Source organism: Haliaeetus albicilla, chromosome 23, assembly GCF_947461875.1.
Source record: "Haliaeetus albicilla chromosome 23, bHalAlb1.1, whole genome shotgun sequence".
Classification (NCBI taxonomy): domain Eukaryota; kingdom Metazoa; phylum Chordata; class Aves; order Accipitriformes; family Accipitridae; genus Haliaeetus; species Haliaeetus albicilla.
The window spans coordinates 1,446,451-1,456,791 of record NC_091505.1 but is presented as its reverse complement, the minus strand read 5'-3'; the positions used below and the strand labels follow the sequence as shown (position 1 = coordinate 1,456,791).

General features: G+C 50.4%; 1 protein-coding gene across 1 annotated transcript; it reads left to right on the top strand.

The window, feature by feature from the left end:
- Positions 1-24: 24 nt before the first annotated feature.
- LOC104317789 (DNA-directed RNA polymerases I and III subunit RPAC2) lies at positions 25-8,167 on the top strand. Its single transcript, XM_069810826.1, has 5 exons — positions 25-140; positions 4,597-4,694; positions 6,372-6,448; positions 7,541-7,623; positions 7,970-8,167. Exons 1-5 carry the CDS (start codon positions 75-77, stop codon positions 8,015-8,017), a joined length of 372 nt encoding a protein of 123 aa, XP_069666927.1. The 5' UTR covers positions 25-74; the 3' UTR covers positions 8,018-8,167.
- The last annotated feature ends 2,174 nt before the right edge of the window (positions 8,168-10,341 follow it).

Genomic DNA, 10,341 nt, shown 5'->3' with positions numbered 1-10,341 from the left:
GCACCGCGCGGTGCCTGCCGGGAGTTGTAGTTTTCCTGCCCGCTCGCCCCACCTCTCCCGGCACCGCGCGGTGGATGCTGGGAGTTGTAGTCCGGGCGGCCATGGCGGAGGAGGGCGAGAGGAAGGCCGCGCTGGAGACGGTGAGTGAGTGCGGCCGCCCGGCTGAGGCGGGGAGGGGATGGACGGGGCAGGAGTAGCCCTGCTCTCCTCTGGCAGCGGTAAACGGGGCCTCCCCGGTATTTTCCAGGGCCCGGCTCAGCGGCGGGAGCCCCTCAGTAAGGGGTCCCGCTGAGGAGGGGGTGTTGCGGGGTTGGCGTCGGGATAAATCGTGACAGGGAGGATAGATCCAAGGGAAAACCGCTTCCGCGGGTCAGCCCTCATTCCCGGGCTGGTGTTTCGTCCCGGCAGCGGGAAACGGCAAAGATCCCTTTGCAAACCGGTCCCATGCTGTGGCCTGCCTGCCTTACGGCCTTTCCTCTCGCATCCCGCTCCAAACCCTCCTCAGGTGTCACCCCTCAGAGACCCGGCCTGCCTTACCCGGCTTTTTTCAGCCCCTAAACCCGTGTGGTTTTACCTGGCATGGAGCGGCTGCTCTGTTACAGCGTCTGTGAGCAGCAGAAGGAGAAAGGAGCTGAGAAAAGCGAGCAGCGTTACCTGAAATAGGAGGGACAGAGAGGAATACGCCTTTGAGTTTAATTTCTTGAAGTTCAGGTGTTTGAGGTTGTCCTGTAGGGAACAAGAAGCAGCTAGAGGTCAGGACTCACCTACTCTAAAACTACTTAGGGCTAACCTTTTCTAAAACAAGCCTTGCTCTTTAAAGATGAATTGCTCAGCACTGCATAACGTCAGGCCTTGGGTGGCTTTGCCTGTTAGCTGTAGGCCCTGCAGCGTGCCTCGTCTCCTCTCTTGCACCCATTTCAGGTTGCTGAGCCCCGCGGCATGAGTTATAGACCCTCTTTCCATCTCCAGTAGCCATTGCAGGCAGCAGAAGGCACTAGATGGCACTGCACTTCACTCTTAACAGGGTTGCAGGCTCCCAGCTGGCAGTTACATCAAGTCACAGGGGGAGCTGACACAGGATCATCGGGTGCCCTGCGTGCCTGTCTGTCTGTCTGTCTGTCAGCAGGAAATGGGGAGAGCTGAGCACCAGGACAGCCATACGGGAGAAACAAGAGGGCCCTGTAAGTTGCCTGCTTTTAAAAGCTGCCCTTGGGGGAGGCTTAATGCAACGGTTTGCCATAGTCTCTCAATCTACAGCCCCTAAACTTTTCCTAATGGTGCAGCAGACCCTGGAGCCTCTTAGCAATAGTCTGGCTTCTAGTTACATTTTTCAGGCTCTGTAGAGCCATATTCTTCTCCCTAATTGCACAGGCCACAGGTTGAAAGTCACAATTGCACCAGGAAGCCCAATCCTAATCCTATAAGTCTGATGTGATGAATGAAATTGATCCTTGAAGGGCTGCAGTTACTAGAGAGGCCCTTGGCAGCAAACCAGCAGATTCCCCCATGAGGAATGCAGTACCATACAGAAAACTGGAGGACATGTAGAAAGTGATACTGGCTCACAAAGACCAGTGAAGGACTATATATTCTGACATAAAAGACAAATTATGTATAAACTGCAGTGAGTGTAGGAACAGGTGAGTTGTAGGACTGTTCCCCACCCACTTCATGTCTAGTTGATCCCATCTATCTCAGCGCTGTGCTAATGTATCCGCCACAGCACTACCTAGGCACCAAATACAACATTAAATAATTCATCATCATAAATCACAGCCCCTCCAAGCAGGAGAGCTTCTGCATGACGTGAGATTGCAGCTCTTAGGCTTGCATAGCCAGTAGAGGAGGAGGGTGTCCAATGCATGGGTGGCTGGGTTGCAGGGGCTGTATCCTGACCTTGCTGGGAGGGGGTACCCTGGATCGTCTTGGGGGAGGTGCAGGCTTTTCCGTCTCTGTTGTCTCTGAGGGGCTCAAGTGAATTTGATCAATCCTAAAGCTGCCTCGAGATCTCATCAGCTTTTCCTTCTGCCTCTACCATAATGCAAGAGCAAGGACAATTTGGTAAAAAGACTAGCAAATCTGTGTGTAACAAAAGAAGAAAAACTCCAGATGAGCAGAATTCCCTACTCCAGAACATCCAGGTTGTTTTTACAAGTTGGCTTACAGGAGAACAAGTTTTTTTGCAATGAATAGTTTGATACCTGGACACCTCTTAGGTAAGACTCAGAAGCACCCTGAGAAATCTCAGCCTTCTGCCTCAGGGCACGGACTTGGTTGCTGGAGGGACCAGGGAGGAATCTGTCCTTCAGGGGAATGTGTCAGGTTTCCTCAGAAGCATCAGACAGCATCTGTGCCAGAGGCGAGATACCTGACTAGGTGGGCCAACTGCTTGATGAGAAGCAGTGAAACTTGTGGTCCTGCTGAGATCCAGGATTGTATCTGAGGACTCTCTACAGGGAAGAGGAGAGAGAGATTGAGTCTCTGTGAAACAGACAGGTTCAGCACAATGTGTTCCTTATGGCTGTGTGAAAGAGCTATGCTCTGACTTTCAACTGCCAGATCAATGCACTGGGTACTTATGCTGTGCTCAGGAGGCAGGGACAGCTTAAATTCATTGGGTTGCAGCTCTGAGGCACTTGCTGCAGCCCCACAAGCAGGCCCAGCCACCATGCCAGAGATGCATCCTGTCCCTTCCTTCCTATACCCACATGTTCCTTCAGCTCTGGGCAGGAGCCTGAAGTCAATGCAAGTCCCAGCACTGCCTGTTAAATTCCCAGTTACTCTATTTTTCAAATCATTTTTATGCAGCATTTGTAACTCAGCTGTAAATATTTGCTTTCTGTCTGGAAAAGCATGTCTCTGGCCCTGTGTGTGCAGAGCTACACCTGAGCTAAGGTGTAACTCCCATCACATGACCAAATTGCAAGAGCATCACTGTCCCAACGAGCAGAGCTGTACCTGTCTCGTTGCAGGGAGCGGGGGGGTGGACACTTGGGATTTTGGCACCTGGGCACACTTCTAACCTTGTGACTGGATGTAGGGAGCAAACTGGGGGTCAGGCGACCTGTCCTGTCCTGCGGGTGCCTCCTGAGTTAGTTTGCTCTTGTTTGAACCTGTAGTCTTTGGAAAAAACGAGCTCTTGAGTACAACTGGTGCTAGTAATTTTAATAAATACTTCTTTGCAAGGCCTCACATAGGAGAGACTGAGACCAGTAGCTGCTTCTGGGAAGACGGATGAGGGCGCTGGGTCTAGCAAGCAGGAGAGCAGGCAGGGTGTCTCACCTGTGCCACTAGCTGCCCAAGTGACCTGTGTCAAATCACTTACACGTTTTCATTCCACACCAAGGGAAGGTGTTTTTGCCACTCACTGCCTTCTTTTAATCACCAGCAAGACTTACTGCTTTGGTTATGGATTGCGAGATGCTGGGAGGTGAGGGAGACGCTATCAGTCCAACATCCCCTTTGCTGATGTGATGTTGCTGCATTGCACCCACCCTTCTGCAATAGCTGGTGTGCAGGGAGCCTGCCCTTGAATTGCACTGCAGGTCTGGGTGATCTCTTCCTCCATGGAAATCAGTCTGTGTTTCCCTTCTCAGCTGCGGAGTCAATTCCCCATGGTGGCTGTACCTACAGAAGGAGGAACGGGACTGCTAGGGGGTATTAGTACCTGAGGGGAAATGTGAGGGGTCATAAAATCCCTGGAGCAGTTGAGGATTTGGCCACGGGCAGGATGTGAAGAGATCAGTACTCATCTTAGGCCGGCTCCGCACTTAACCTTGAAACCTCTCTCTGCTGCTGAGAGAGGAAGCGGTTGGGGGCTGTCTGAGCATGTCAGGCTCCACAGTGGCTACGCTGAGCCTGGGGAAAGGTCAGAGGCTCAGCAGCTCTCTGACAGCAAAGCAATTAATTAGGGGTCTTGTTGGTTTTGGAGGGGATCCCAAACCAGTCTTCTCAGGAAGCCTTAGCTGGTAAAGCTGTTTTCAGGCACCTGAGCTAAAAGCAGCAGGAAGATTAGGGGCTGGCTGCTGGCATTGGGGGGTTCATTACGTGTGGGGCTCAGCAGCCTGAGGCTTGCTGGTGGGCTCCCCAGCCTCATCCTAAGCATGTGAATTTGGGCTTACAACTACTTTTGTTTTCAAGCTGAGATAAGATTTCCCTGCTGACAGGCAGCATTCCTCCCTGGGGATTTTTTGACTGTCCCTCTCATTCCTGTCTAGCCACAGGCTGGTGGTGGGACCTGGGATCACACCAACCTGAACAGTTACTCCCAGCTTCTTTCCACCATGGCTCCCGAAGCCACAGCTTTCTTTGGGCTCCTATTCTCTCCTGTGAAGAGGAAGGATGCACAGGCACTTTGATAACCAGGGAGAGGTTTCTCTGAGGTCTGCAGTTTTGCAACTTTCCCTCTGCTGTGAAGGCGCTCTTGGTCAGACTGCAGCCCTCAAGGCATGAGCCACAGACATGGCCCAGCCAGACCTACAAGCCCTCCCAGTTACTCTGGTGAGGCCAAGCACAATAGCTCATTCTTTACCCTACGGCTGGTGTTCATTACCTCAGGGAGTCTTACAGCATCTCTTCTTTCCCCATTTGCGGCAGGTCCAGGCAGATGGGACAGATGGAAACTGCGTCACGTTTGTGTTGCATGATGAGGACCACACACTCGGCAACTCTCTCCGATATATGGTCATGAAGAAGTAAGTGGAGCCTCCATGGTGCCTGGCTTTGCTGACGGTACCTCTGTCTCCTACTCTGTCCTTCTCCTTACTGACCTGCACCTCAGCTGTTGCTGGAAGAAGGCAAATGATCAGAAACTACCTCTATGTACGCAGAATATATCAGACATGGTGCCAAAGACTCCTTGCCTACTAACTCTCTTCACAGGATTAAATTTTTCCATGTGCTGGTAGTGTCAGGACCCTGAGAGCACTAATAGGCCTTAATGGGCCTGATCAGCCACACCTGGGGCCTCCACCCACACCCTGCCCATGGGCCCCGGAGCCCCATTTAAGCTCAGCTCAGGGTTTATAGTCCTTCCTGAGCTATGCTGTAGGAGTATGAGTCTCCAGCTCAGCCTCTACTGGACTGTGGACTCCATTCACCTGGATACTGACCCATGGACTGACTTCCTGACCTGACTTCAGCCCTTCCTCATCATCATACATCTGCTTGGTGATCACTAGGTAGTGTCTGACCCTCATTGCCCTCACCTGACCTGCAGATTGACTTCCTGGCCTGACCTTGGACATGCTTCATCCCACAAACCTGCCTGATGATCTGGACCCTTGGCTGACCCTGGTTACCACCTTTGCACCCATCCTACTCCCTCATTTGGGTGCTGTGGGACAGGGCTAGCCTGGGAGGCCTCTGTCCTGTCTGCTGTCTTGCTATTCATGGCTCCCAGCTCCCCATTGCTTAGGGAACAGGCAGCCCTTACTGCTCCTTGATAGTTATGGAGGAAATTTAATGTCTGACATGTGAAGGATTTCTGAATGTCTTACTTGGCCGTGGTTAAAATGATGCACAACTCCATGTAAGTACATGTGGTCAGACAGTATCTATGTCTCCTTCTGGGACAAGTGCTGTCAGAAAAGGGGGTAGGAACAGCCAATATTAAGCAAACTGATCATCTTTCATACTTGCATGGAGATGCAGGAATTGATGCTGGGAATTAATTATCCTGCTGTCTCCATCAAAATATACAAATAGGTTCACCCTGGTTGCCTGATTTTATAGAACTGGGCAGCACTGAGGGTTTGTGAAAATCTACTGCTAAGCCTCAGAAGAATTACAGCAGGAAGTTCAGTGCATCATTTCAAATGACAGTTGCATTGCAAATGTCATGTGAATCCCTCTGATAAATCACCATGACAAGAAAAACAGCACGCTTCCTGCAAGGGTCTGTTCTTTCTACTGGGTGCACAAATGTTCTGCCAGCCACCTCAGCTTATGAAGGCAGATGCCGTGCAGCCTGCAAACCATCTCAGTAAATCCTTCCAGTGCCCTAGACCTGTCAGCCTCTTTTGCTCAGCAGAACTGCAACAGGTTTATGTACAGTGAGGTTTCCAAGCATCCAGGATCCCCTGTTAGAACTCTGCAGGCCTGCCAGTGGACTGCTGGTGGTGCCAGGATGGTGCCTATGATCGTGCCAGCCATGTCCTTCTGCTGCAAAGCTCCAGCTCAAATGGGGGCATGTGAATAAGGTTGCACAGGTAGTTTCCCTTCAGTATATCCCTCCTATAAGATCTTCAGTGATTTTAGAAACATCCTGAGCCCCAGCAGGTCTGGGGTGGCCTGAGCCTCTGACTTTCCTGAGATTTGCTCTGGATTGGCCTGGCTTTCACCGCTCTCTTCTCCTTTCTCCCCTCCTGCAGCCCTGATGTGGAGTTCTGTGGCTACTGCATCACGCATCCCTCTGAAAGCAAGATCAACTTCCGGATCCAGACAAGAGGTATGGGTGTGCACGTTTCCCTTCTGTCCAGGGCCCTTCTGTTGTGGAATTCCCCCTGCTCATGTCAGGTTTCCACCATGAGTCATTTAAATAAAGAAAAGCACTTTTCTCCCTCTTCTCTGCTAGCCACCTGCAACTGCTCTGCCCTGTTGCTCAGCCAGAGAGGCTGCGCTGAGCCATTATGCTACAGCTCTTCTGTTTCCCAGCTGTAGGGCTGAGGCCCGAGGAGCCCACAGCCCTGCCTGGTCCCAGTTATCTGGATTGGCTGGCAGCAGGCACCGAACTGTAGTACTGGGGTGGAGTAGATCTACTCACTGTCACTGGTGATGGGTGCTCCATCTGCCCCTAAATCAGCATGGGGATCAGAAAGCAAAGCTAAAGTGTGCTGACGTATATAGCCGCAATGAGATAATTTGTTTCTGCTTCTCCTTCTCAGCTGTCTTGCAGCTTTGATCATCAGGCTATGACCCAAAGCTCTTTTGAAAAGCCTCATCAGTCTGTGCTGTCTTTTGACTTGCCTCCCAAAGAGGACTTTGCTCCCTGATAATAGATAGTACTGACAACTCTGAGCCTCTTGCAGTCACTCACTCCTCCCAGCACACCAACCCCTTCAGCTCAGTCCACTGCCCTCCATCCAGGCCCTGCAAGCTCCACAGCTTTGTCTGCTGCCTAGACGGATGGTGTTATTTCATTTCTTCCTCATGGGGCTGTTCCCTTGAGCATCAGATATGTACAAGCCACTTCCTGGAAGCAAGTATCTAGTTCGTACTTGCTGACTCTTTAATTTCCTAAAAATAATTAGTGCTCAGGCTGTTCGCCTCACCAAGGGAACCCCTTGCCCATGAGACTAACACAGGGTAAGCGTCTGCTGTTTCTGTGCCATAGCCTGGACACCACACTGAGCTCGGTTCTCAGGCTGCTGATGGTGGGCTGGTAGGAGGGAAGTGTGTGGGCACATACCTGGTGTAAGAGCCTCTTCCCATTGTGGGGACTGCCCTTGGGCATGGTGGTAACAGCCACGCTGCCTCAGAGTGGCAAAGGAGAGGGCCACCAACCTCTTTGGAAGTCACTAACACATCTTCTTTCCTGAAGGGGGCCTTCCTGCTGTTGAGCCGTTCCGGAAAGGGCTGAATGACCTGATGGGTGTTTGCCAACATGTGCTTAACACCTTTGAGGTGAGACTATTGCCTGAAGAGCTCAGTGGCCTTTTCTGTCTCTTGGTCTCAGAGGGGAGAGGAGTGGTCTGAGACCTGTGTTGTAGGCACTTTTGACATGAAAAACTTGATTGTATTTTCAGATGTTCTTTGCCTGACCTGTGGCATGGCCTGGCTTCCTTTCCCTTGGAGTGACTGTAAAGCTCAGTCGCTTCTGAAAGTACCTGGAGCTCTCTCAGAGCTTCTCAGGTCCCTTAGCATTTCCAGACACTGGACAGAGAAGTCTTAGCACAGACCAGGGTGGTGGCACTGTGGTATATGAGTCAGGTATCTGCTGTTAACATTTGTCCTTTGCTGTTGTTTGCAGAGGAGCATGAAGGAATACAGGGCCCAGAGGGAGGAAGAGATGCAGTAGCATTTGGGGATGGCAGTTCCCATGGATGTGTGTAACGTCTGTGTGTTGAATTCCCCGTGTCAAGCATTTTTGTTTGGTTGGTTTTTTTATGACCGCTTTGATGCAAACCTGTATTTTGTCTAATAATAAAGTTTATGAAGTTTGATGCCACAGAGGTGACACTGTGTTCAGCTCAACACGAGTATGAAAAATGACAGCTAGAAGGCAGCTCTTTCACTCTTCCATCTTACTTCTTTCCTTCTCCAAGTGTCATTGCCTTTTCCTGCCTGGGATTTTCAGATCACAGAGTTTGCAGGTAGTCTGGTGCACAGAATTAGCCTGCCCCAGAGTCTGCAGGGAGCAAAGGGGTTCAGTGCTGTGTAAAATCAAGCTTTTAGAGAGACAGCACCCTCTCCCAATTTAAATCTTTCTGTTACAGGCACCACTGTAGTAGGCTTCAACAGATACGGCCAGACTTCCTTTTTGAACAGATCATTATAAAATGATACTCTGCTTATTTGGAGGGTGAGATGAGTAAAAAACCACTTGCCTTTTTTAACCCCCTGAAGAATGCAGACAAAGGCAAGCCCAGACCACTCCTCGTGAGCAGGTTTAAAGGGCACAGCACTGAAACCCTGCCCTTGTTCAAATCTGCTGGCAGCTAGCCAAGTGAAAGCCTTTTGTTGAGTGTAATGTGGCATGAAATTGCAAGGGTTTTTCTGCTCAGTGCTGGGTATAGGATTGTGAACCTCTCTGGATTGCTCTGCACAGGGGCGACACCACTTGTCTCTTCAGTGGAGGTCTGCAGTTACCAAAGGAACCTGCTGACACTCAATTAAGTATTTAGCAGACTTTGCAGACCCCCTGCTGCTTAATAAGAAACACCCGGAGATTTTTCTTTCAAACACCAACATGTTTTATTAACATACAGAGGAATAAGAGGGAGGATTGAAAATGTCAGGTTTTCTCTATAAAATCACTCTTTCAAATACAAATTGACAGACTTGGTCTCTCTGACAGGCCAGCAGTGGGTTTGTGTTTGCAGGTGTTAGGTCAAGAAGCCAGCCGAACCCTGCATTTCATAATAAGGCTCCTTTGCCTCTCAGTTTGCTGCAATGTATTCATCCTGCCCGTGCCAACATGGTCCCACATCTATAGTGGGTAGTTGCTTTGGCTTTGCTTTTGGATAATCCTGTCTGGCCTGGTTTCTTCATGCTGAAACCTGTGGGTGGTTAAAACATGCTTTCACACAGGGCTTGGGATGCAGCAGGGGCGTGTGGGGAAGAGGGGCTGTGCCTGGTGGGTGCTGGTGAGTGTTTTACCCCGCTGCGTAGGAGCACGCACAGGCCTGGGGACTTTCTGGTTGGAGAATTCACCTGCCCAAGCAAATAAAAAAGCAGGAAAGCAGTTTCCCCAGGGCAAGGGGGAGAAGGTGAAGGGGTGAATAAACCAGGAGCTGACTAGTGCACCTGGGCTCAATCTCAGCCCAGGTGTCATGAAGAACAGCTTTTTTAAAGGTCATGAAACCCAGCTGGTCACTCACTGACCTGCTGGTCACTTCCTCTAACTCCCAGGGGATGCTATGGGCCAGTTGTGTGTTTACTGGGCTGGGCTGGGCTGGGCTGTGCTGCAAGGATCACTCTGTTTCTGGAGCTCCTCTGCCTGGGGAAGCAAGAGAAGCATGTGCTTGCCTGTAACTGTATAGCTCTCCCCTGTGAAGGGCAATAGGAGCTGGCAGCAGGGAGCTGTCTTCATGTTTCATTTGCATGAGCAGCTAAAAGCAGGCTGCGTGTGCACTCCTTTTCTGATAGTCATTACTTTCCCTTTGAGCTGAAACTTGCTGGTCCAGGTCTTGGTTGTAGCCTAAGGGAGACCTTCCAGGGATGGGAAAGTGCCATTTGGCTGCCAGTGCAATAGAAGAGCTTTAAAAGGGCACTGTTTCCTGCTGATAGCTCAGCTCACTTCTCTCCCTCCTCTCTCACACTTGGTCAAACTTTATGATGTTGGTTTTAATAGAAGGTGTCTGGGAGGAAAACACAAGGGGAAAGCTATACCAAAGGAGGATAAAGTCACTGTTAAACAGACATGCAGCGAGTGATAGCAATGTCCAGAGCTGGGATGAATTTATGTCAGTCTGTTTGTTGCAATATTAATAATGTGCAGATCTGAGACTGGATTTGAGCCATTTAAAGCTAAAATGTTGATCTGAGTGTAGCTGCTAATGCAGGAGTGATTAAATCTGCTCTTGGAGCATAAAAAGAGATGTTAGCCACTTGGGGCCCAGGAGAGTAAGGTTAAAGGATTCCCCTGCGTGCCTGTAATTGGTATCTGTCTTGTGAATATTA

Bases quoted from the DNA above. Each gene is read 5' to 3' on its own strand.
- LOC104317789 (XM_069810826.1), top strand. From the start codon at position 75: ATGCTGGGAGTTGTAGTCCGGGCGGCCATGGCGGAGGAGGGCGAGAGG. The intron at 141-4,596 runs GTGAGTGAGTGC...CATTTGCGGCAG, and splicing joins GGAAGGCCGCGCTGGAGACG to GTCCAGGCAGATGGGACAGA. The intron at 7,624-7,969 runs GTGAGACTATTG...TGTTGTTTGCAG, and splicing joins ATGTGCTTAACACCTTTGAG to AGGAGCATGAAGGAATACAG.